Below are 27,292 nucleotides of genomic sequence, written 5' to 3'. Positions count from 1 at the left end.
ATTGTTCTGTTGGCTCCAAGTAGCTGTTTGTGCACAAATTTCACACTCCAGTAGACCATTTCGGACAAAAGGTCATCGACCTGAACCATTAACTCTGTTTCGCTCTCCATAGATGCTGCCTGACCTGTTGAGTGTTTCTAGCATTTTGTTTTTACTACACCATCTTGATTAATAAGCTAAACCAAGTAGTTGTAACTGATGCCTGTAAGGGGACATAACCCACCCAATGGTTGGTACACAAAGATATCACTGATAGATCTAACTGAGAAAGTGGCCTCAACAAGCCCAACAGCAGTAGTGGCAATGGTGCATGGTGTTGTAGTGCACCAAACAGTGAACAGTTGTATCACCTGGGCAGTTGAAGCTTTACTCAACCAAGCAAAATGTGCTTTCTTGACAGCCATGGATAGCATATCAAATTCTGGCAGCCACTTTGACTGGTTGCTGGATTCAGGACGAGAGCATAAGTATGATTTGGCACAAATTACACTCACTGTAATCGTTGTTGTGCACAAGCTGGAAACAAGTCAGTAACAATAGCTCTATAACAATGGGGCAGTACAAAGCAATAGGCAAAATGCAGACCGCCGCAGCGACAGACTTCTACATAGAGGATCCAAAGCTTTGTCAAAGAGGTAGGTTTTAAGGAGCGTCTTAAAGGACAAGAACGAGGTAGAGGGGCGATGATGATTAGGGAGAGAATTTCAGCACTTAGGGCCGAGGCAGCTGAAGACACGGCAGTAATGGTGGAGCAATGTAGAGCTGGAGAAAGCTACAGACATAGGGAAGGGCAAGGCGATGGAGGGATTTGAAAAACAATGAGAATTTAAAAAAATCAAAGCGTTTCCGAACCGGAAGCCAACGTGCGTCAACGACCACAATGTTAATGGGTGAACAGGACTTGGTGCAAGTTAGGATATGGGCGGCAAAATTTTGGATGAGCTCAAATTTTGAAGGTTCAAAGTGGGCATTGAAATAGTCGAGTTTAGAGGTAACAGAGGCATGGATGATGGTTTCAAGGCAAAGTTTTCTTTTGAAAACACTATTTTCACAATGTTCTCACCACAATAAGTTTTGTTGCTCATGGAATGGCTTTGCTATGGTTTATGACTAGAACATTTAGCTTTACAGAAAATTACTAGGAGCCAAAGTATCAAGACATTTTTCATCTTTTACCGACATTTTACAAATAAGCATAATACTTTAGATAACAGGCAATATAGATTAATTCGGTATAGATAATGGCTTCATTGTATCAGGCTCGCTGAGTACCTCTTGGTACGAAAGTTTGAAAAAACAATTCTTAGAGATCATAAAGAGAGAATAAAGTGTAGAATTCTACTTTTCTCAATATTAATTTAGTTGTCAGTGAGACTCTCTAACGGAGAGCAACTTAAATCACATGGCTATGCACTCAAATAAGTGTTAACCCTTTGAGTTGTGAAAGCAGAACAGCTAGGACTCTATTCAATTACCCTCATAAAAACCAGTTCAAATTCTATAACTAAAAAATGGATAGCCTAATCACCATTGAACGAAGCAATAGTAATTTCTCCCGGCTTCCTTAATTCCCCTAGAGTGCTGGCTCATGCCACTTTCAGCTCAGAAATGGTGCATGCTTTGGGGAGAGGGGAGGGGAAGGAGAGGAAGAGGTGATAAAATAGCAGATTGGCTGATGGGTTTCTTCTAATACATGCAATAATCCATCAATGTACAGAACTGCAAGTTACTTTGTAAGCATGCTTTTTATTTTAGGTTTTGTTAAAAGGATTTTTTTTTTTACTATACTCCTCAATAAAAATATTGGAACAAAAAACAGATTTTCTTTTTTGGGAGGGAGCAGGGGGAGGTGAACAGAGAAAAATAGTTCTTTTGCATTTTCTTCTTATACTTCCACACATTTTAGGCTTCCACTAGTTTCACACTGTAAATAGTTGTTAGGAAGTGTGCCAGATTAGTCTACTGTCACTCATCCTCAAATTTCCTTCTACTCTGTGCTTGCCACACTCAAGATTGGAAAGTCCCCACGTGCAATACAAGTTCACAAAAGCAGTACAAGTCTCCCAGCTTCATACTATAGTCTTACCTGTCTGCCATGAAGGAGCTCTGAACTGGGGTAGCAGGGAGGCTGCAGCAGGTCCAGCTTGAGGGGTACGTGATTCAATAGCTGAAAGGAAGTTCATAACTGAGCTCTCAGATGCACCACTGCCAGAATGTTGCATGGTTGCATCAAACAAACTGGATAGCCCTGCACAAGCAGATAAAACAATTAATGTAGACAGGCTAGTCTTATGCAATGTCAAAGTACAATGCAATCGGTCATGTATAATCAGCCACTTTCATTATGATTTCACATTTAGTTGAAGGTCAGCCATAATTATCAACTGACATCTACTAGCCAAAACAGCAAGTAAGCCAGCGTCTCAATGCAGCAACACTATGAATGACTACTTGTGCCAGAACTGTTTGAAATCCTAAGCTCTGTAGAAACGCATCATATGAAGTTACACCTTTTCAGGAGGTACTTCAGACCAATAATCTGGTATGTGCTTGCCTTACTGCATTGTGAGGAAAGCCTATTCTAGCAACCAAAGGTGCCAAAATCCTAAACTGTATCTCTGCAAGCCCTTTTCAAACCTCACGTCAGTTTTGACACCTAATAGTTTAATTAAAGTAACATAAATTAATACAGGTTGAACCTCCCTTGTCCAGAACCTCCCCTCATCCAGAACCATTCCTGTCCACCGGGTGGCGCATGCACAGAACTCCGACATAAACAAATTGAAGTCCTTCCTTGCTGCTGACTCCCGCAATCCACCGCATCTACCCCACCACCTCCTCCCCCATGATCTTTCTGCCGCACTCCCAGCCCCAAGCCAGCCAGTCCTGATATCCCCTTGCTCAATGCCTGTACCATCCAATTTAACGTGACCACCTTTCATCCGGAAAAATCCCACATCCAGAACAGGCCAGGTCCCGAGGGTTCCGGATAAGGGAGATTCAACCTGTATTTTAATAAGGTTGTGTAGATGGCTTGGGAAAACTTGGATAGACGATCACAATAAATACAAGAAAATTCAGAGTGAGAAAAAGCCATTTGGCCTGTAAAGCCATTCCACCTAGAGTCCATTTGCTCTCCAGTTTAGGGAACACTAATTTCCACCACATGCCTTCTCTGCAAAATATTCAAGCAATGTATAACCATCAGACCCCTTTTTCAACAGATATTATCCAGCCACTTTTTAAGGTGGTGATTCACCTACCTTCTCTGGGAGCTTGTTCCACATATCCACTCATCATCAGCATAGACAGTCCCTCGAAGCGAGGATGACTTGCTTCCATGCCAAAAAAGGATAAGTTCACAGGTGTTTCAATGAAGGACCTACTATTCCAGATCTTGAACTACATGTCGAAGGGTGGAAGACGCCTGTGCATGGATTTTTTTAATGTGTGGTGGCTGGTGTGCAACGGCCACCACACGGGCTTGACAGAGCTAGGTCTTGATCCAATGGCAAGGGTTAACCAAGACAACTGGAGACCAGCTCTGCTGCACGGACCTAGTGCGAACACATATCGCAGTGCGGGCTGGCCTGTGCTGCCCCCGGGTCTTCGTCTCTCCTGGGCCCTGGGATTAATAGGGTAGTGGACTATGTTGATAGAGTGTAATGGTGAATATTTGTTTTTCAGACTGAAGGGAAGTATACAGTGGTGTCCCCCAGGTCCACAGCTCTTTTTGATATACATTAATGACCTGGACTAGGGTATACAGGGCATCATTTCAAAGTTTGCAGATGGCACAAAAAAAGATGGCACATATCCACTATCCTGTGATGAAATCGACTCACAATTGTAACAAAAGTTAACACTCAAATTGGTTGAAGTAAAAAGAAATGGTAATTTACATAGTGCCTTTCACGACCTCCAGACGTCCAAAGGACAGCCAATGAGGTACTTTTGAAGTACAGTCACTGTTGTAATGTAGAGAAACATGGCAGCCAATTTGCAAACAGACAACAATGAACAGGTAATCTGTTTTACTGATATTGGTTGAAGTATAAATATTGGCCAGGACCCCAGGAGAACACCGCTTCGAATAGTGCCATGGTATCTTTTACATCCACCTGAGGGGGCAGACAGGGCCTCAGTATAACGTCTCATCTGATACCACCAACAGTGCCCCACTGAAGTATCAGCCTAGAATTTGCACTCAAGTTTCTGGAGTAGGGCTTGAATGCACAAACATCTGACTCAAAGACAAGAGTACCACCTGAGTTAAGGCTGACACTACCCTTAATTTAGTCTATTCGTACAATGGGCCGAAATGGCCTCCTTCCGTTCATGCAAATTTCTATGGGCTAGAATTTCCAATGGCTTACCATCCGGTTTCTGGGCAGTATTGGCCATTGTGGGTGATAATCAGATGAGCGAAAAATTCCCTACCTGAAGTACCGCTGGGGAGCAGACCGCCGGCCGGCGTGCACCGTTCTACGATCGCCCTTGTTATATATGCAGACTATAGATATACTCTGTGTAGTCACTGTATAGTTGCATAAGATGGAGACTTGTTTACCTGATGTACTATCAATAAGGTTTACACTGTGTATATACTATGCTGACACCACTAGAGGGTGCAATTGGTGGAGACCGGGGTTTCCTGCCCTGGTGGCAGGGGCTGTATAAAAGGGTAGCCATGTGGCTACCTCACTCTGGAGTTACGGATAAAGGACCTAGGTCATTACAGTTTGAGTACAACACCTTGCCTCATGGAGTCATTTGTAAGTACATTACAGACATAACAACTAGCAACAAGAATACAGACTTTCTCGCGATTATGGCTACCTTTGGCATATTAAAAGACTTGGCAGAGGGTGATGATTGGGATGCCTTCACGGAAAGGCTCAAGCTATATTTCGTGGCAAACGACCTGGCAGGGTAGACGGACGCATCGGCGGAGAAGCGCAAGGGTATACTGCTGACCAGTTGTGGTCCTGAAGTCTACTGCTTCGTCAGGGACTTGCTGGCACCCACGAAGGCCAAGGATAAGACATACGATGAGCTGACTGAACTAATTCGCGACCAACTAAAACCAAAACAGAGCATCCTCACAGCCAGGCACAGATTCGACACTCACTGCAGACCCGAGGGCCAGGAGATTGCAAAATGTGCTGTCGACCTCAGAAGACTTGCGGCACTGTGTGATTTTGGCACGCACCTCAACGAAGCATTGAGAGACATCTCAATGGAATTGGCTACTAGGGCCTCCTTAGACATAGACATAGAAAATAGATGCAGGAGTAGGCCATTCGGCCCTTCGAGCCTGCAGCGCCATTCAATGAGTTCATGACTGAACATGCAACTTCAGTACCTCATTCCTGCTTTCTCGCCATACCCCTTGATCCCCCTAGTGGTAAGGACTACATCTAACTCCTTTTTGAATATATTTAGTGAATTGGCCTCAACAACTTTGTGGTAGAGAATTCCATAGGTTCACCACTCTCTGGGTGAAGAAGTTTCTCCTCATCTCGGTCCTAAATGGCTTACCCCTTATCCTTCGACTGTGACCCCTGGTTCTGGGCTTCCCCAACATTGGGAACATTCTTCCTGCATCTAACCTATCTAAACCCGTCAGAATTTTAAACGTTTCTATGAGATCCCCTCTCATTCTTCTGAACTCCAGTGAATACAAGCCCAGTTGATCCAGTCTTTCTTGATATGTCAGTCCCGCCATCCCAGGAATCAGTCTGGTGAACCTTCGTTGCACTCCCTCAATAGGAAGAATGTCCTTCCTCAAGTTAGGAGACCAAAACTGTACACAATACTCCAGGTGTGGCCTCACCAAGGCCCTGTACAAATGTAGTAACACCTCCCTGCCTCTGTACTCAAATTCTCTCGCTATGAAGGCCAACATACCATTTGCTTTCTTAACCGCCTGCTGTACCTGCATGCCAACCTTCAATGACTGACGTACCATGACACCCAGGTCTCGTTGCACCTCCTCTTTTCCTAATCTGTCACCAGCTATTATCTGCCGACACCACAGTCAACCTGCAGAAGGCTATCAGCATCAGTCAGGCGTTCATGACCTTGACCTGCAACACCAAGCAAATTATTCATCCTGTGGACTCAAGCCCGGCAAATACTCTACACAGAATGGTGCCTTTCACAGGCAAGACAGGTAGAATGTGGTCTGCCCAGGGCAGAGAGCACAGACCTCAGAGTCCACCAAGGGGTGCTAATCGAGTAGCACCATGCTGGCGTTGCGGAGGAAACCATAGGGCTCACCAGTGTCGGTTTGCTGAGTACGTATGCAAAGCCTGTAACAAGAAGGGCCATCTCCAGCGTATGTGTAAAAGAAATAAGGGTCACCGTCTAGCAGAGGAGTCGGCAGATGACTTTGAATCCAGCGAGGAGTATGATGATTTGGCCAGAGATGCAGCTCAGCACCAAGAAGAAGTGTATGGAGTGTATAACTGCACCACCGATTATCTCGACTTCCAACTTCACTGGAGTACAAACGGTGTTCCAATCTTCATGGAAGTGGACACGGGAGCGAGCCAGTCAGTGATGAGCCAGGATGCCTTTGAGAGGCCATGGAATGAAAAACGACCCGAGCTGGTTCCAGTACAGGAAAAATTGCGCACCTACACCAAGGAGCTGATCCAAGTCCTTGGTAGTGCGGAAGCAAGTGTAATCTATAATGGCATGGCATACAAGTTATCTCCGTGGATTGTTGCAGGTGATGGTCCAATGCTACTTGGAAGGAGGTGGATGGGGAAGATCCAGTGGAAATGGGAAGACCTCTTCACTCCAGCAATCGATGTCCCCCATGCTCAGAGGCAGAGCAAAACCTCACCTTCGCTTGGGCCAGACACCAGAGAACAAACCAGCGTGGCACCTGAGGCACAGACCATCCATCACGACCGCGTGGCAATGATCCGACCAGAACGACCTAAAAGTACCTTCCCAGCTCCAATGGCAGAATCCTGGGGAGGAAGATCGAATTCACAGGCATTCTTCCAGCTTTTGTGGCAGAATCGGGGGAGAGAAGGATCAAGGCAGTCGAACTCAAGGACAGAGGCAAGATGGCGTCCCTGCTGCAGCGAGGTGCAGCGTGGTTGAAAAAAAGATGGCCACAGCCAGACCACGAGGTGCAACGTTGAGGGACCAACACGTAGTGACTAACAAAGGATTTGATTGGGGTAAAGCCAGCAGGGTTCTCTTAAAGGAGACCTGCAACCAACTGAACTTAGGGACATTGTATGCATGGCAATCAATATAACGAACTGATTAAGATTGTGAACCAAATGTTGCTGCGAGATGTTGGTACCATTCCTAATGTGAAGAAGAAAATGTTGTTGCGAGATGCCGGGAATAGTGTGTCCCCAAAAGTAGCAAGCGAGCGAATTCTGGAGGGTAAAGGCGCTGCTCCTAATACCCTGCCCCAGGTCTATCCCACCCGATGGCACTATTCGCCACAGACCTGGAACGAAAACTGCGCCACCGTTGCCCACCACCCGGGTGGAGACAGCACAGCCCCCAGACCCAGTCGCTACCTTGGCCATGTCCGGGAGCGAAAGGTCAGAACCAATGAGACCCCCAAACGGGACCTGGAGCAGCCAGGTTCCCAACACAGTTAGAAAGCAGGCGGAAGATTCTGCAGCCCTCAAAGGAGGATAGGGAGGCCACATACATCTGTGGCTCTGCCCACCACTAGGCAACGGCAAAGGCCCGAGTCCTGACAAGGTGAGCGAACCAAGCCCATCCCGCTAGCAGGGGGCGCAGTGCCGCCATCAGATGACTAGGACCCCGTCCGGTTGCTCTGGAACCAGCGTCCTCGCATACCATACTGCTACCTCAGTACTGACCATGACTGAACCATGAATGCAATCTACCCAATCCTGGCGCACGATCGTAAAATGTAACGAATGTAAGTCACTGAACCAAGGTGTCATGATACAAACCATTTTTCCCCCCCCTTTCTTTGTACTTGCACAGTGTCTGATCCTGTATGTTAATGTAATGGCCCAGCTGCATGATCTCACTGTGTGGAGGGGGGGGGGGGGGGGGGTAATGGATGTCTGTAGCCATGGACACACACATGGATCATACTGGAACACTGGAACCTCCATTGCATCATCGAACCATCCAAACTGGTAACCACTACCCAACGCTGTGGCAAAAGGACTTGGGGGTTAACAGGGAGAGAGCCAAGCCAAAGCACAGTCAAGGTGCAAGGGCTATTGGCACTTAAGTCTGGGGAGAGCTAAGCCAGAGCAAAGGTAATTGGCACAAAGGGCTTGAGGGAGAGTGATGTTATATATGCAGACTATAAATATACTCTCTGTGTAGTTGCATAAGATGGAGACTTGTTTACCTGATGTACTGTCAATAAGGTTTACACTGTGTATATACTATGCTGGCATCACTAGAGGGTGCAACTGGTGGAGACTGGGGTTTCCTGCCCTGGTGGCAGGGGCTGTATAAAAGGGTAGCCACCATGCGGCTGCCTCACTCTGGAATTACGAATAAAGGACCACGGTCACTATAGTTTGAGTACAACACATTGCCTCGTGGAGTCATTCATAAGTACATTACAAACATAACAGCCCTGGCGCGATATTTGGCTCAGCAGTGACCGGTAGGCGAGTATGAAAAAAAACACCCACAAGGATCAGAGGAGCTGGTCGGTAGGTGAGTAGCTCTTCAAGAAAAGGGTTAGTAATTGTTTTTTTACTCATTATTTTAAAATTCTGTTGTGGTGATTTAGTTAAAAGGGTCTTGAGAATGTTTTTTTGATTTTTTGTGTGATGTTTTTTGAAAAATTATTTTGTGTTTTTCTGCTGTTAGGCCCAACTCGCAGCCTGGAGGTAAATTTTGTGTGATTTTTTTAATTTATCGCTAATTTTCTTTAGGATCTGCCCAATCGACCCTAAATTCCACTTTTTCGCCCAGATTGGGGATGCAACGCCCATGTTTTTCACCCGGCGGATTTTTTTATTTTTTGGGGGTGAAGTTTTCGCCGCCGATAATCTTGAGAATCTTAGCGATCTTTTGGGTGGCAATTGGTGCTGGCGGGCTATTAGGAAATTCCAGCCCTATGATTCTATGGAAATTGCAGGACTCCAGGCAAACTACTCCAAGTGCACATAGGCTTGGTAAATCTAAAGGTTATTTTCTGTAGAGAAACCTGTGAAAGGCCAAATGCAGACCCCACCACAGAGATTGAAAAAGCATTGGAGACAATTATCTGCAGTGGCTAGTGCAGCAGACTTTTTGTAGATTGCAGGAAGAAAAAAAAGAGCAAGACAAAGTGCGTTATAACTTTTCCACCCACCACTTTTATCCTGTTTACTGCCAGACTTCAGTTTCCATAAGCAGATGGCTCCTCTTAAATGAACAGCAAGCTGCATCTTTATTCTCTACCATACATGGATCTTGCTGTGTGGAGGGACTAATGTAGCTCGATTTAACAATTAACCCAGAATCAAGGTATGTAAATCTGTTATGTAAAGCCATTTATTTTCAAATAGATAAGCAGCCAAGAAGCTAATGCTTATTCCAACCTAGCAATCAAGATAAAAGGCTTACTAGAGAATACATGGAATGCCTGCCATATTTTTCCATTACTTCAGGAGGCAGAAAAATACTACACTGTTAGTCCACTGGATACAGGCAAACATGATTTGTCCAGATTAACGCATCAAAATATACATAAGCAGAAAGAATTGAACCAGTCCACAATAAGTTAATATGCCCTTCTTTTAGCAGCTACTACTTGTAGTCTCTGGCAAGCAACAGTTCCGTTATGGGATTGTCGCACTTAGCAAACTCAAGTTGCACATGCTCAAAAGGGGCCGGAAGGTTTTTTCTGGAACTAAAACCTAGCAATCAGAAGTGATTTTATCAATGGAACTTCTATTATGTAAAGCCATTTATTTTCAAACATTCAAGCGGCCAAGAAGCTAATGCTCATTCCAACCTGGCAATCAAAATGATGATAGCTTGTAATTGCTGGCTTCCTTTTCTTATTTTCCCCAGATTGAACTTCACACCAAATCATGGCGAGAAATGATAACTCAAGTTTGTCAAACTGTATACATTAACATTAAATTGCATGCATTAATATTTCAAATAAGCCACCCCAGCTATTAAAGTAACTTCATCTTCCAAATGCAAGGCTCGGTGTCACTACTAGCACACAGATCATCTCCTGCTCTTCCCATTCTGAAACCTGAGTGAAGAGAAAGCAGCTTGCTATTTTCAGAAGCCGTATGAAATAAAGACAGAAATTCCTGTGTTCAACACTGTTTTTAGGTTCCGATAAAGAATTAGAGTAGGTGGTGGTACAATGAGCCTTAATTTCAACATAGAGATGCTGGGGGAAGGTAAAGTGCATAGGACGGCCAATTTTTGATTTTAGAAGACGACAGGATAGTTCACAAGAGTACATGACTACAGCAGTGGTGAGAGAATGAGGAGAAAAGAGCTCACATACCCAGGTACAAGACTGATTGGAAGCTAAAGCAGAGAGAGATGGAAACCTATCCTATCAGGAGAGGTGACCGAAGAGCCTCTCTGATATGGGAACAGTAATTAAACCTTTGACAGACTTGGATTTTATATAAAGTTGAGAGTTGTTGAGGAGAAAAAGTGTTTGGCGCAAGAAGTTTAGCTTGCAGGAGGCAGCTTTGATAAGGAAGTGAATAGTTTATACGATACATAAGTTAGTTACTTGCACTCTTACCAAGACTCTTCCTCAAAATGTTTATTCTACATATTAAAGTGAATTTGAAGTTGGAATCATTTTTGGTTAAAATATCTCATGCTGAAGTTAGAAGCAACTTATTAATATCGAAACAGATGTCGTGCATTTCATGAGACAAATTTCAATGAACAAAGTTTTAAAGTTTTGGTTTAAACTAAAACACAAGATTGACCTTCACTACATACAATGCCACTAAAACGTGGTCAGTGGAATATCTGAAGCTATCTCAGCTACAATAAAACTATCAATTTCATTTAAAAAGAATATAAAGGATAAGCAATAAACAGCCAAAGCTAACTCACAAGTCTGATTACTGGTCAACAACAAAGTTACAAGGAAATTCTAACAAGGTCCACAAAAAAGATGCACATTATACCTACAGCTCCATATCATGCAATCAATTTGCATTGCACATTAGGCAAGCACTTGATATTAAATTAAAAAATGAATAATACTGGTGCATGGATTGCAGACTGGTTCTGGCAACGCAATGTGTGAATTTATTATCTGTTCTCCCATCATTTTCATTAGATACGAAAAATAGTTTGTGGACTTTACATCACCGCATCTGGAACAAATTACATCAGGAATCAACTTCACATGGATCATATCTGATCGTTTTAGACTGGACTGGGCTAAGACCTCATTGTGAACTATACTTCAAAAAAATACAAAAATTGAATCTTCAATAAGTACACCACTAAAACTCAATCTTCAAATGACGCAAAAACTTTGTAATTCTGTGGTATTGGGGACAAAACTTTTAATTCCTCCTTCCATTACCTTTAAAAAAAAAAGTTAGCCTTTGTTCTGCATTTACTCGAGCTTATCTAGTCAATTCATTTTTTTTTCTAAATCTTTTCCTGGTTTTATTTGTTCCTTTATCATCAAATCAATCTCTGGTCCTTCTAATGCTTGCTTACTGCCTTCTTTGTTCCTCGTTCCCATTTGATTTTTCTACTGTCTCCTCATCTGCTCTTCCCTACTTGCATTTTCATTGATCATTTAATGCATGGTGAGCACGGACATATGTACTAGAAAACGGGACCAGTCAGCAGAGAGAATAGAAACAGAGTGGAAGAAAGATTGCTGAACGGAGAACTTTTCAGGTTGCTAGGGTTTACAAAATTGACAATACCCTTGGACATAGCACCTGTTCAAGTTCAACAGTAAAGAGGTGGCAATGGAGAAGGAATATGTATAAATATACACATTTAGATAGAATACAGGGATCCACGGAGATCTCTGGGGTCTGTCAGGTCAGATTTCTATTCGGTAAGGCCAGCCATGGGCTAAAAAGTCTTGCATTTCATGACTTCAGGATGTCCCAAAGCACTTTACAGCTAATGAAGTACTTTTGAAGTGCAATCACTATTGTAATGTAGGAAACGTAGCAGCCAATTTGCACACAGCAAGGTTCCACAAACAGCAATGTGATAATGACTAGATAATCTTTTTTTTTTAAGTGGTATTGGTTGAAGGATAAATATTGGCCAGGACACCAGTAAGAACTTCCGCGCTCCTCTTCAAAGTAGTGCCATGGGATCTTTTAGGTCCACCCGAGGGGGCAGATGGGGCCTTGGTTTATCGTCTCATCCAAAAGATGCCACCTCCGACAGTGCAGCACTCCCTTAGTACTTCACTGGAGTGTCAGCCTAGATTGTGCACTCAAATCTTTGGTGTGGAATTTAAACCCACAACCTTCTGACTGAGACCACAAGAGTGCTACCAACTGAGCCACAACGGACTACTAGAACATGTGTAGTGTTCTGACATAGACTATTGCTCTGTATATATGTCTACAATACAACTATGAATAATGTAGACATGTATACTTTGAGGAAGAAAACTTTTTTTTTTTAAATAGTTGCCAGGTTAGTTGAGAGGAGAGAAGTACTTTTTGTTCAAGGTACTTCTCTAATGGGTTCATGGAAAGTATTCAAAGTTGAACTTAAAAAAAAAAAATTCCTACCAAAAAAAAATGAGTCCCGTCCTGTTGGCTCTTCTCTCTAGGAGAATGTGGTGAGATCATTGATGTGGAGGTGCTGCCTGCATTCTGAAGTGATGCAATTTATTTTAAAACAAGCCATAACTTTGGACTGGCTAGGGGAACCAATCCAGAGCCACCTGACTGGAAAACTCTTGTTGCCAGCAAAGTAACTTCCATTTTTATTTGTTGGTTAAAAATTATAAACTGATCCCAAAAATTGCTGCATGAAAATAGTTTTCAAAGAAATTTTCAAACAAAGCTCAAGGGGAACAATAGTTACTCAAAACCACAATAGAAATTATGTTGTACCTGTGGGATGATGTGCAGTGGTATAGCCAGGCAGCTGGTGAGATGCTGCATATGCCTGTCTATGAAGGAGGTCAGTTTCTGGATGTGATGCTCCATAGCTCAAACTGAAAAAAACAAGATTACAGATTTAGTCATTCAGATGCAACAAAAGTAGTTATTTTTAAAAAAAGGGGGGTGGTGGCGGGTGGGAGAAGAGCAAAGACAAAACTAAAATTTATAGATTAAAGATACATCCAAATTCAGTTGCAGAGATGTGTAACACTTAATTCTTAAAAAGTTAAATCAAAAGCATTTCTTGTAATTTTCAAAGTTTTAAAAGATAAATGAAATGAAGAGAGTCAAATACAAAAAGGGAGCAAAGACCAAGATGAAAATATCAACACATAGGAAGGGAAAACCATTGTAACCATAATCTTTTATAAAACTGGTACGCCTGGTTTACACCTGTACAATTATATATTTGATATGACAGCAATCTAAATAATGATGTTGTCATTAATCTTAGTCGTTGCAAACTCCTTCACTCGAGACTGCATATCTCAACTATTTGAATAAGGCACCCAGTTGTGGGCTGCAGCAACATTTTTGACATGGCCTTCAGGAACAAAGCTATAATCTTCCATTTACAAAATATATTATCTGCACAAATATTTTCCCATTCAGTAAAATGCAGCCAATGAATAATGGTCAACCACCACAAAAAGAACCAATCAACCCCGACACCCCCTCCCCCCCACCTCTTAAAGTTCTTTGAGCAGTCAAGTTGGGTCCCAGAATCTGGCTGCATTGTAAGGAGGTAGGGCGACATTCCCATCCCAATCAATTCCAGACCAGTTTACTCTGCTCCAGTCAATTTTCTGTGATTACATTTGGCAAATATAGTATATAGCACATAGTGAAAGCGAGCTTGGTGGTGGGCCAAACTGATAGCAGTTTCGGCATGAGTCCAATTGGCCAAGGATGGTTTGGGGCAGGTGAGCCTAATAGGCCAAGAATGGATCTGGGTGTGGATAAGCTAGAACTGGCATGGCAGTTTGGGGGGGGGTTGGGTCAGCTCAGGCTGAAAGGGACAATTTTTAAAGAAAATAACAAACATCCCACAAGAGTGCTCAGGATTATGCCAGCTGGCCAGAAAACACTAAACAAATTGTGACCTCAAAACCAAATTCACTGCCCCCCAAGGCTATGATCAAGGTTAGGCCTCAGAAGAAAAGCTCAATACATACATTTCCAACAGAAATGAAGTAGCTTTAAGATGGAGTTTAAATTTTCTTTCTTTTTTAAAAAAAAACTTACGTTATAATTTTTTTAAAATCTGTGAGTCGTCAGTTGGCTGAAGAAGAAAAACTATTTGGAGCAAGTTGATTAGCTCATCCCTTTCACTTATTGGCAGCTGGTGTCCCATTTAATTTGTAGTTATTTGAAACTTCAGGATTGCTGGTTCCTGCTTACTGATTGTCATGCTTGCATGGTACCCAACTGTTTGTCGCTATTCTATAAATATGAAATTTAAACAATTATCTGCCAGAAATTTGCATAGTGACTAAAGGTGCACTAATCTACAATTTTAATATATTCTATAGACACCTGCAGTTTCCCATGAGCAAAACCTTGGGTAGTGATGTTTAGCTACAAGCCTGGCCTGTTCGAGAGTCAAATCCAAGTAATTCCAGTCATTTATAACCGCAAACAACAGGGCAGCTGTAACTATTTGTAAATTTCAGGCTATAGGTCAATGCTTCTTTCTCTTAAGGTACAAGAAACTCTCGTTTATCTGGATCGCTTAGGGATTCGGCAATTCTGGGAAAACGAATTTTCCGTTAGGGCAAGTTTACATTTTAAAGTTAAAATTTTAATGAATAAGCTACAAACAGTAACAAGGCAGTTAAGTATACAAAAGATGGACATTATCCGCATGCATGTACTTCTGTCCGACTGTAATCGCAGAGGGACGAATGCTACACTGGGAGTGGCTGCAGGTGACCTTGAGGAGGAGATTGTCTAGCGCCGGAGTTCCGGAGCGCACTCTCCGAGCTGTGTTCTGTGCCTAGAACCCAGTGCTGGCACTGCCCCCATTTCCAACATTAGCGGCAGCCGCGAGAGACAGCGGCTGCAGCAGCGCACACACACACACACCAGCAAAGCAAGGGCAGAGGAGCGGTTTTGCCAGAGAAGGATTTACAACAGGTGATTTGCTCTTCCAGGTTACCGTTCAGGTGGCAAAGTAGAAAATTAAGCCTATTCATTGGCTAACACAAACTCCATGCTAATCAAAACAGCCGGTTGGAAGTGGCGACGCAATATTTTAAATTCTGTTACAGCAGGTTTTCCGTTAGATCCGTGTCCGGATAAACGAGAGTTACCTGTATTGTTTTGCACCTATAACAAGTGTGATACCTGGTGTGTGAATTCAGAAGGGCGACGGACATATACTAGAACACACACCACAGTAAACAGTCCTATTGAAGAAGTATTTATAAACATAAAATGACTTTTTACCCAGACTGCGCATATTCTAAATATGCAATTAAAATGCAGTCATGGAATAAAACATTCTTTTGCAGTCCTTCTCATTGAATTATTGTCTGATATTATGGCAAAGTTCATCTTTATTGGCAGTTAAATATAGACAAAATAGGTGAACAAAATGCCCTAATAATTGTATTCACACAAATTGTGTGCTGTAGATTTTTCCAATCCACTGGGCAAGATGGCACAAGGCCCATCACAAAAATTTGGCTGCAAAGCAATGGTTTGCATTGCAAACTACTTCATTGTGGTATGTTCTCAAATTTTCTGTTTCAACATGCTGTCTTTCTCTACAGACTCGTTTACACAGCAATCTCCAAAATCTCAACAGGATTTGATGCAGTAGCAAAAATAAAAATACACACAAGGCCCACTGTAAGGGAAGAGCTTTTCTTTAATAGTTACAGTACTCTTAGCTGAACATAAAACCAAAAAGACCTATGTGGAAAAACTATAAGAGTTCTTTGCAAAGTAAAAGGAGTTCAGTTACCAACTACAGCCATGATCAATGACAAAATTCCTCCCTCCCTTCCACTGACACACATACAATTGTTTGCATGCAAAAAGCAGTTTAAAATCTTGTAACAGGAAGCTACTAACACCTGCAAACAAACACCCCGGTTTAATTTTTTGTAACCTTTTCTTTGCCCTTTCTTTTATTGCTTGTGCACCATTTTTATTGGTCTTTCTAAACTAGCGATAAATGTTTGGGCATTTTATGATAGTGTGCAAATTTAGCACCTCGCACAAGCAGACTGTTTCCAACAGTTTATTTGAGGGAAAAAAGCAATTGCAGTACCTGATGAAAGTAAGTCATTAATAAATTTGGTTAATATCTAAAATGAAGTTACATAGGGGTGAAGTTTCGGGTTGCGCCTAGAACGGCGCAGCCCCGACCTGGACGCCCGTTTTTTGCGTCAGAAAAATACCTCCGGATTCTCTGGCTCCCTGGGAGCTCGACGCGGCGCGCACACAGCAGCGGGGGGCGGAGCCACAGAGTCGCGCCGATTCTACAAGTGGTGGGGGGTGGGGCTAATTTAAATGCGACAATGTCGTGCCGGCAGCCTTGCGCGTGCGCGCATGCGCAGTAGCCCATAAACACTGGCACTCAGCCATTTTTAAAGAGACTTAAAGAAAAGTGTTCATTTGTCTGTTGAACCCATGGAAAGGCTTGGGATTGAATTTTGGTGATTTTCTTTCGTGTCTGAAGGAGTGCTTTTAGCAGCACTGTTGAAGAAATCACCTGCTGAAATCAGTGAGTGCTGCTTTTCGCCTCTATCCCGTGGCCGAATGGCCTCAGCTTCCCTCACAGCTCGAAGGCTGCTTGCTTGCTGTGTCTTTGGCTGCCGTCGAGCGACTGACGCCGTCCCTGTCTCCTACATGGAAGGAAGGCCTGCCTGAAGCACCACAGTTCGAAGACTGCCTGCTGCCGTTGTTGGGCTGCCGTCGAGTCACTGACGCCGCCCGTCTCCTACATGGAAAGCCTGCCTGAAGCACCGCAGTTCGAAGGCTGCTGCTGCTTCACACAGATAGGAATATTCAATATTTTGTCTTTGCTTTGTTTATAATTTTTTTATTCAGGATGGCTCTTTATTTGTATAAGTAAGACTGTTGAATGCTTGTAGAATTTAATTACTTCCCTTTGCCCACCCGCCCCACCTCCCTCCCCCCCTCGTTCCCTATGCCTGATTTGTAACCTACGCCTGATTTGTAAAGTGTAGGCAAGGTTTTTCTGAGCGTACAAAAATCTGCACTTACTCCATTCTAAGTTAGTTTGAAGTAAGTTTTTACTGCCTAAACTTTCAAAACATACATAAGTGGCCGGACACGCCCCCTTTTGAAAAAGAAAATCTGTTCAAAACTGAAACTGTTCTAACTGACTAGAACTGGAGCAAACTAAATGCCAAGAATTGCAATTTCTAAGATATTCCATTCTAAACCAGTTGCTCCAAAAAAATAGGAGCAACTCAGGCCAAAACTTGGCCCCTTAGTCTTTATGGGAAATGAAATACATTATATGAATACTTATTAGTGAGCATTATGGTCACATACTGAATAGCCAAGAAATTGGAGAGAGATATATTTATAACAACATGGGAAATGCAAAATATAAAGCATTGCTGAAGTCTGACCAAATGATGAAAACAGTTAAATTGAACACTAACTTCATCAGCTCACACAATCATTTGGCTATTGGAGTCTTGGTCTTATACCATGTTAATCTTTGATCTCACAGAACAGTCGGAATTTTGGAGTCTCTATTTCATGCACGTTATGAAAAGTCACATAGGTTATTTTGCATGTGTATGCAGCTCCAGCGCTTTAATATGGATGGTTTCACTGAATAACTAAAACTCCTGTTCTAGTTTGATCTAATGTGGTAATAGTGGCTAGTGCCAGTCTAGTGGGCTGATTATTGCCTGGTTTTGTGGGATTAAAACTGGAGAATTCTTGTTTTCCTCGATAACCCCAGCCTATACGATGTAATTCTTTTTTAGAATTCAGTTCACCTTAATGAGGTATGAACTTAAGACGCTATAAGCGGCAACTTTGAAACTGATGTTAATGCAAAATGGTAATTGTTATTGATTTTTGACCCTTATAAGCGACTGCCTGGTTCAGAGATGAGACTTCTACCAACAACTTGCAGTTACAGTGCCTCTTGCATATTAAAAAATGTCTCAAGGCACTTTACAGATGTGTAATCAGACACAAATTGTCACTGAGGCAAAGGAGGAGGAACTAGGATGGGTGACAAAAAGCTTGGTCAGAATTAGGTTTCAAGCAGCATCTTAAAAAGATGACTGTGTAAAATGTTTCCGATCAAAGGTCTGATGCGAATATCCCTCGTCAAATTTTGGGTTTTTAAGACTAGTTACTTTTTGATGATAAAATAATGGCTTTTAAAGATTGGAGAGAAAATCTCCCTCCCCCCTCTAATCAAGACTATTTCCCCTGTGCCCAGCTCACAGTTTTTCATTTACCTGTACTATTTTGTGTTTCAACATTGGGTCTGTGCCACTATCATTGAATGAATTGTGCATTAACCAACTCTGTTATTGCTAGGATATTGATCTGCAATATATGCATTTTTATTAAGCCTATGGCTAGATGAGTGTATAAGAGAATGAGTAAGAGGTCAGAACAGAAGTACTTTCCAATTATTGCTAGACAGGTACTTTCCAATTATTGTTATTTCCCTTTGTCACCACTTTAAAAGATGCAAAACCCAGGAAGCGGGGAAGTGAATAGCTTCCCAGAGATAGAATGAAAGAACGTGTACTTATATAGCATCTTTCACAATCTAAGGATGTCTCGAAACATTTTACAGCCAATGAAGTACGTTCAAAGTGTAGTCATTGTTGTAACGTAGGGAAACATGGTAGACAATTTACACACAGCAAGGTTCCACAAACGGCAATGAGATAATGAGCAGATAATTTTGTTTTAGTGCTGTTGGTTGATGTTTAAGTATTGGTCAGGACACCAGGGAGAATAAATCTGCTGCTCTTTAGTGCCATGGAATCTTTTATATCTACCTAGGAAGGCAGACGAGACCTCAATTTAACGTCTCAACCAAAAGACGTTACATCCGACAGTGTAGCACTCCCTCAGTACCGTACTGAAGTGTCAGCCTCTATGTGCTCTAGTCTCTGGACATGAACCCACAACCTTCTGATTCAGAGCTGAGACTTGCAGTTATAGTGCCTTTAGCATAGTAAAATGTCTCAAGGCACTTTACAGGTGTGTAATAGGACAAAAATTGTCACTGAGGTAAAGGAGGAGGAACTAGGATGGGTGACTAAAAGCTTGGTCAAAGAGTTCGATTTTAAGCAGCATCTTAAAGATGAGGTGGAGATGTTTAGGGAGAGAATCTCTCCGCTTCGGGCCTAGATGGCTAAAGACACTGCCACAAATGGTGGGGTGAGGAAGTAGATGCACAAGAGGCCAGTGTTGGCTGAACGCAGAGTTTTCAGAGTGTTGTATGGTTGCGTTAGGTTAGAGAGATAGGTAGGTGCGATATTTCTTTTTAAAAAAAAAACACAAGGCATTAGGGGACTGGGAGCCAATGTAGGTCAGCGAGCACAGGGGTGATGAGTGAACTGGACTTGGTATGAGTCAGCGTACATGTGAAACGACGTCATGTCTTAGGACAATTTAACCAAGGGGCAGCATATAGATGAGAAATGGGAGGGGGGCAAGGATAGATCCTTGGGGGAACTCCAGAGGCAATGTTGCAGGGGCGGGAGGAGAAGCGATTGTATTAGGGCCATTTCAGTGCTGTGGCAGGGGCAGCAATCTGATTGGAGGTGTTCAAACATGGAGTTGGAGGAAAGATCGGCTTGGATTTGGGAGGTGACATGTTTAAGGACTTTTCAGATAAAAGGGAAGTTGGAGATGGACAGAATGGTCAAGGACAGATATTTTGGAGGAGGGAGAGGGTGATGAGGGCATATGAAAGGGAGGGGGACAGTACCCAAGAAAAGGGAATCACTTACAATATCAGCTAGCAAGGGGGCTAGGAATGGAAGATAGGTGGTCAGCAGTTCAGTGGAAATAGGGTTGAGAGAGCATGAGGTGGGTCTCATGGACAGGATGAGCTTGAAAGGAGAGAGAATCTAATGAAAAATGCATGTTCAGGGCTAGGGCAAGGGGGGGGAATCTTGGCTTGGTGAGGAAGGGAAAGGGAGGGATATGGCAGAGACAGCTGAATAAATAGTCTCAATCTTAGTGACAAAGAAATCCATGAGCTCTTTGAACTTGTTAGAGGTGTGGGTGGAGAGGGCAGGGGAGATAAAGGGTTATCTTTGCTTCCCAGGATGAAGCTGTAGTGATGATCAGTTTTGGCAAAGGGAAGCGGGGCCCAAATGGTGCTTGAGGTGGTCTAGCCAGATTTGGCAATGAAGAGATAAACCAGTTGTCTGCCATAAACATTGAAATCTGCTTCCCTGGGACTTAAGGGAGCAAAGATTAGGGCCATACCAGTGTGGAAAAGAGCAACAATTTTAGTGGGGACAATAGCATCAAAGGTGGAAGTATGGGTGTGATTGAGCTGCAGAAGAAGAATCGTGACGAATGAAGGGATAAAGGCTAGGCAGTTGGGAGTTTGAAAGTGCTGTTGTAAGTGACTTGAGGATTTTTTTTCCAGGGCCCGATGCAGAAAGAAAGGAAGTGGGGTTGGAAGGGGGGTGTGAGTGTTGAGAAACACAAGTAAGTGATTGGAGATGACCTCGTCTATAATTGAGTTGGAGAGGTCATGTTAGATGACAAGGTTGAGGGGTGGCCATGAATATGTGTAGCAGAGTTTATACACGAGTATAGAATAGAAATAGCAGAATTAGGCCATTTGGACCCTCGAGCCTGCTCCGCCATTCAATAAAATCATAGCTGATCTACCACAACTCCACTTTCCTGCACTATCCCCATATCACTAGATTCCCTTAATATCCCAAAATCTATCAATCTCTGTCTTGAATATACTCAACGACACAGCTCTCTGGGGTAAAGAATTCCAAAGATTCACCAACATCGGAGTGAATAAATTTTTCCTCATCTCAGTCTTAAATGGCTGATCCCTTATTCTGAGACTGTGACCCCTGGTTCTAGACACACCAGCCAGGGGGAACATCCTCCCTGCATCTACCTGGTCAAGTCCAAAAAGAATTTTGTATGTTTCAATGAGATCACCTCTCATTCATCTAAACTCTAGAGAATATAGGCCTAGCCTACTCAATCTCTCTTCTTAGGACAATCCCCCACTGCCTCCCCATATCCCATAAATCAGTCTGGTGAACTTTCGTTGCACTCCTATGGCAAGTATATCCTTCCTCAGGTAATGAGACCAAAACTGTACACAATACTGCAGGTGTGTTCTCACCAGAGCCGTATATAATTGCAGTAAGATGTCTACTCTTATACTCAAATCCTCCTGAAATAAAGGCCAATATACCATCTGCTTTCAGTTCACAAGTGAAAGGAGATTATAGAAAGAAATGCAGAGACGGGCAATGATTTGTTGATCTACTGGCAGTGTCCAAGGGGTCAGCTGTGGGAGTGGTGAATGGAACAGGAATAGGGTTGGCACGATTAGCCTCCAGTGAGCACACTGGATGGAAAGGTCATCGATAGAATAGGATGGGGTAATTGCGGTTGCTGCTTGTAAGGAGACAGCAACGGGTGCTTTGCTAGATCCTTTGAAAAATGCAAAGAGGGGCACAGAGGGAAGTGGTGGGCTTATCCAAGAGGGAGTCAAACCTGGGACGGCAGCGGGGGAGTAGGAACATAGAGGAATAATGAAGGGCAGAGTATCTGGGAAAATTGCTAGTGGTATTTCTGTGGAAAATGGAGAGCAAAGAAGGTGTGGCGAATTCATCATGAGCCAGCATAGGTTTATTCAAGAGTCCAGTGGAGGTCAGTAATGGCCTCAGTGATTAATATTGTACACCAAAAGATCTAGTATTCAGTAGAGAGTTGAATGGAGTCAGCAACAAGGGGAAGCAGGTGGGAAACGACAGAGCAAAGGTAATTTGGCAGCAATGGTACAGAATCCAGAGCAGGATAGGAACCAGGAGAAACAGATCAGAGCTAGCTCAGCGTAGTGAAAAAAACCCCAGCAGAGGAGCAGAAAACTGAGAAATAGACGACACATTAAGGGGGCAGATAAAAATGTTCAGCTTCATACGGGACTTGTGTACAATCCTTTTTTAGCAAAGGCCCAAGAAGCTCAGGAGCAAACTCAAGACTGGATGCCATTGATTCATGGTTTGGAGGTCATCAAGCATACCATCAGCCCTGAGAGGCAATTAACACCAGAAGGGCTGAACTCTTCTAATACACGTCACTCAAATTGGTCAGTAGATAAAGGATGTTTCTTTGGAAAGTAAGGATATAAAAATGCTTTTGACACCAGCCAGATACAGACAGACGTGCATCACTTCAATGTACACATTTCTGTGAGATCAAGGAAGGTGAGATTTAAGATAGCTGGTCCAGATGCAACCAATGCAGGTGGTGAATTTACCCAGCAGCAGAGGATAGCACCTCCACAGATGGTGGTTTATCATACCATCCTCTCGGCGCACTAGCTCTTAAGGACAAGGTTGCATAAGTTCTTAAAATACAAGCCTTAATTATAGACCTTGATCTATTCATTGGCTATCTACTATTGTTACCGTGTCAGCTATCCAAATTAATCTCACCAATCTCAGACATTGATCTCAACTGTAAATTTATCAAGCACTTACTGCTGAATTACTGTGACATAGCTCAACTGCTTTTGTAATCTGATACCTATTTTGTCAATTACCCCAACTAATTATTTGCATATATAAGCAAGTGCTGTTAACTATGATTCTACGGTCAATGAACAATTGTTACTTCATGATTTTGTAGTTTAACTTCTTTGATAATTGGCAAGGGATTAATTAATTCACTTCAGCAGCTTGTGCAGATCCTGAAGGGAGGTTGGTAGCATAAATGCTAATGTAATCCAAACTGGTTGATGGAAGACAGTTCAACGAGCCACATTTAGGGAGCATTAACTCCTAGGCATAAACTGGGTGGTAGATCACAGACAATTACTTGATGAGTTAAAGCGTTATGGATTCATCCAATATCCTGAAATGAATATTGTCAGGGTATTAATCCCAGTGTTCATATAAAATAGAAGTTAGCGCTTGCGTCAAAGATTCCATGTTATTTGCATGGCTGATTAATCCTACTCACGACTGCACAATATAAACTGGATCAGCAGCTACTCAAATCAACTAGATAATAACGTGTGAATGCAGATCTACATTTAGAGACTTTTCACTGTCTATGGTTCAGATAGATTTGGATAGGGAAAACTTAACATACTGAACTGAAAATCGCAGCAAAGCTCAAGTACAGGTATTATCACATTAATTTAGCAACTTAAGCAAAGATAAAAGTGAAACAGGTTTTACAGTAGCACTCAAATAAACATTACTATATTATGGGCTCAATTTTCCCCAATGGCGTTTTTTGCCATATTTGAAAAGTTAGGCCCATTTTTTGGGGGGCTCGATTACGCCAAAAAAAAACTGTAAAGTTTCCCCGTTCTAATTTTTCAAAATTGTGCCATGCAGCCTATCCTTTAGCTTTGGGGGGCGGAACCTAAGGTCTGCGCCGAAAAAGGTAGGCCCCACCCCCATCTTCTGTGTATGCGCAGGAAAAAATATGAAGTTTTCTACGTGACTGATATGGGCACGCATGCCCAGTACACCTCCCAGTCTGCATTCAGCCATTTTTAAAGAGCCAGTTGTGTGTGAGAATTTTTACTCTGAGTGGAAAAAAAAATCGAAGCTGCAATATGCAACGTGGCTCAAGGACCACGAATATCTCACAGGATGAAGTGGAGGCCCTGGTTACTGTAATTGAGGCCAGATGGCACAAGGTGGACACCATCAGAGGTCACATAAAATTTTCAGCAAAAGAAATGAAGAAATGCTGGAACCAACCACCCCAAGGTCCGGAGGCCAGTGCAAAAAGTGGCAGGACCTTGGTCAAGCAATTGGTGTAAGTAATATTTTCATTTATTCACTGGAATTGCAATTGTAAATGTGATCATCTGTATGTCCCACCCAGCAGAAAGACATCCTCTCTAAAAAGTTATATTTACATCTTTGCAGAGGAAGGTGGCACACAAGAGAGAACTCGAACAGGAGGAAGCCCGGCAAATCTGCACCCACTGACACTCTTGGAAGAGAAGGTCACTGCTTTGATGGGTCCTGCCTGGAGAAAAGCAACCGCCACTGCACAAGCTGGACCCACACTCGAGGGAGAGGGTAAGTCCTGCAAATTCTACAGTCTGGCTTTGCTAAACGTTAAGTACTGCATGGACTAGCCATGCTTAGGTTCATGGGGATGTCTCCTTCATCTACACTTCGGTTGATGCAATGTGCTATCATTCATCATGGTCCTTCAAATGAGCCTGCTGCCTGCGCTGTGAGAGTCTACTCATGCCACCCTGCCCCCTCCTCTGCTGCTAACCATTTGTCTACTGTTATATTTTTCAGGACTTGAGGCCAACCCTGACGAGGCTGAAGCCAAAGCAGAAGACTATTCAGATGCGGACGAGCCTGAATAGGAGAACATCTTCCAATCAGATCAAGAGCATAGGGGTGAGGGCGAGGGGGAGGATGAAGCTCCCACTCTTGTACTCACTCTGGAGGAGGTGCTGGTGCCGTACATTGAGGTACCAGCCCCCTTCCCGAGTGGTGAGAGTGTTGGGACATTTCCTGGTTTGATGTCGTCAGAGGTTGCGGTTTCCAGTGGGGCGCACCGAGCCACACCCAGGGCCCCACCGTCCGAGGCTGCAGGTCCTAGTGGGGCGCAGTGAACCACACCCAGGGCCACACCATCTGAGGCTGCAGGTCTTAGTGGGATGCAGCGAGCCACACCCAGGGTGAGAGAAGGAGAGTTCGACAGTGCTCTCCTGAGATGCAGGATGTGACAGATGTGGTTCAGATGATGGCAATAAGTGGGGAGAGCACTGACCTTACGCGATCGCCCCTGGACACTAATCGGTGGGGTGGGTGATGAGGTATCAGGACTTTCGGGAGAAGTAACAACAATCTCACGAGAAATGGGAACACTGTCCAGGCACATTAGGGATGCAATGGCACAGGTAGTGGAGACGCTGGCGGGGCACGAGGGAGGGAATGTCGGAGGTAGCTGCTGCAATAAGGGAACTCGCTCAGAACCCGCGGCCATTTTGACGGAATCGACTGCCACCCCCACTCCAATCCCCAGACCAACCTCTGAAGAGGCCCAAGCCGGGCCTTCCACATTTCCGCCTGCCCACACCCCACCACTTGTGCAGGCATTACCCAAGATGCTCGAAAGAATGAGCTTGGTACCAACCTGAGAAACGCTGCGCCACTGCCAGCGGGCATGGCTGGAGTCACCTAGACCAAGCGCAGCGAGCGGCCTTAGAATAAGGTGGAAGAGAGGTGGGTTCAGCCTTTCTTTGCTGATATTATTGTTACTGTTATAACTGTTCTCAAATTAAAAGTTTTTGTAAGTGATGTAAATTTACAAGTTTAAAAGTTTGTACGTGATCTTAATTATATAGTTTAAAGTTTGATACAAGAATATTTTTATTAAAGTTAAGATAAGTACAAAATATAAAAATTTTGAATAAAATATATTTTAAATTATAACTGAATCATTTTCATTATTTGTTCTATTAACAACACAACTTTTTGAACTAAAGAATAATCATTTACATTATTTGTTCCATTATTAACACCACACAACATCACAGAACAGGCCCAAACAGTAAACATGGCCCATTTTGAATAGTTGCCGTTGAGCCTTCAGGCAGCACAGCCCACCCTCTTCCGCCGTCGTGTTCCGCAGGTAGTTGCATGGTTCCTCATCCTCCTCATCATCATCAGCATCTTCCTCCTCATGATCAGCCACTCTCACCTCATGACGACTAAGTTGTGCAGCATGCAGCACACAACAGTGAACTGACTGACAATCTGAGCAGAGTATTGTAAGTGGTCTCCGGTGCAGGCATCGGAAACACTGCTTCAAGATTACAATGATCATTTCTATTATGCTGTGCGTCGCAATGGGAGACATGTTATATTCCCACTCGGCTTCCATCCAGGTTACGCGTAGGGGCGTCATGAGCCAGGTGGCGAGGCTGTATGCTTTGTCCCCGAGCAGCCAGCTCTGCCCTTCTGGCTGCTGCTGAAACATGGCAGGTATAGCGCTCTCGCGTAGGATGACAGCATCATAGGTACTCCCAGGGTATCTCGCATCAACTGCCATGATGCGATGCATGCAGTCACAGACAAGCTGCACGTTCATCGAGTGGAAGCCTTTTCTGTTCCTGTACATCTCAGAATCCTCCAAAGGTGCTCGCAAGGCGATGTGGATACAATCAATGTAGCCCTATACCTTGCGGAAGCCAGCAATCCTGGAGAAGCCCACAGCCCTGTCACGCGTTGCCTAGGCGGTCAAGGGGAACTTTATGTAGTCATTCCTCCGGGCATATAGTGCAGTGTGGGGGCGCAAGCCTGCATTTCTGAACTCTTTGCTTCTGGAGACCAAAAGGGTTAAAAGTTGGAAGATTGAAGTTTGGATTAAAAAACAGGAAGATCGAAAGAGGCTGCTAGCCGATCAGAGCCACCTAGCCATTCAAATGTGACGTTCTGATCACCTGTATGTTTACAGTACTTCATGGTGGGAGTTGATTTATGGCAGTGAGACTTGACCTTGGGATAATGAGTAGCTTGGTCATTGTCTTTATGTGAAGTATGAATGCAACTTGTTACTATGCAAATAATAATAGTAATTCATGTCTGTATGACTCTTCCGAGTCTCAACGCAAAGAGCAAGAAGAGATCAGGCGCAGGCAGCGGAAGGAGCACGCGGCAAACCAGCTCCACCAACCCCTTCCCTTGACGAATGTCTGTCCCACCTCTAACAGGGTCTATGGCTCTCGTATCGGACTGTTCGGCCATCAAATAACTCACTTTGGGAGTGGAAGCAAGTCCTCCTCGATTCTGAGGGACTGCCAATGATTTGAGTGTAACTTGTTACTAATGAGAATAATAGTAATTCATGACATTGTCTATATGAGTATACCTTGTTACTATTTGACGACATCATCTGCATGTTAAACGATTCAGAAAGTAGTTAGCCATGATTGTCTAAATGCAAAG

General features: G+C 43.4%; 1 protein-coding gene across 2 annotated transcripts in view; it reads right to left on the bottom strand.

Moving 5' to 3' along the window:
• qser1 (glutamine and serine rich 1) overlaps window positions 1-27,292 on the bottom strand; it is a 199,044-nt gene that overhangs the window by 55,143 nt on the left and 116,609 nt on the right. For both annotated transcript variants that reach the window (XM_070899553.1, XM_070899554.1), the window contains exons 2-3: window positions 13,065-13,168; window positions 2,087-2,248 (exon numbers count right to left, since the gene is read on the bottom strand). In XM_070899553.1, coding sequence (XP_070755654.1) covers window positions 2,087-2,248; window positions 13,065-13,168 — 266 coding nt within the window. The remainder of the gene's footprint in view (window positions 1-2,086; window positions 2,249-13,064; window positions 13,169-27,292) is intronic.

Source organism: Pristiophorus japonicus, chromosome 14 (assembly GCF_044704955.1).
Source record: "Pristiophorus japonicus isolate sPriJap1 chromosome 14, sPriJap1.hap1, whole genome shotgun sequence".
In the NCBI taxonomy this organism is placed as follows: domain Eukaryota; kingdom Metazoa; phylum Chordata; class Chondrichthyes; family Pristiophoridae; genus Pristiophorus; species Pristiophorus japonicus.
This window is presented reverse-complemented; position numbering and strand designations above follow the sequence as displayed.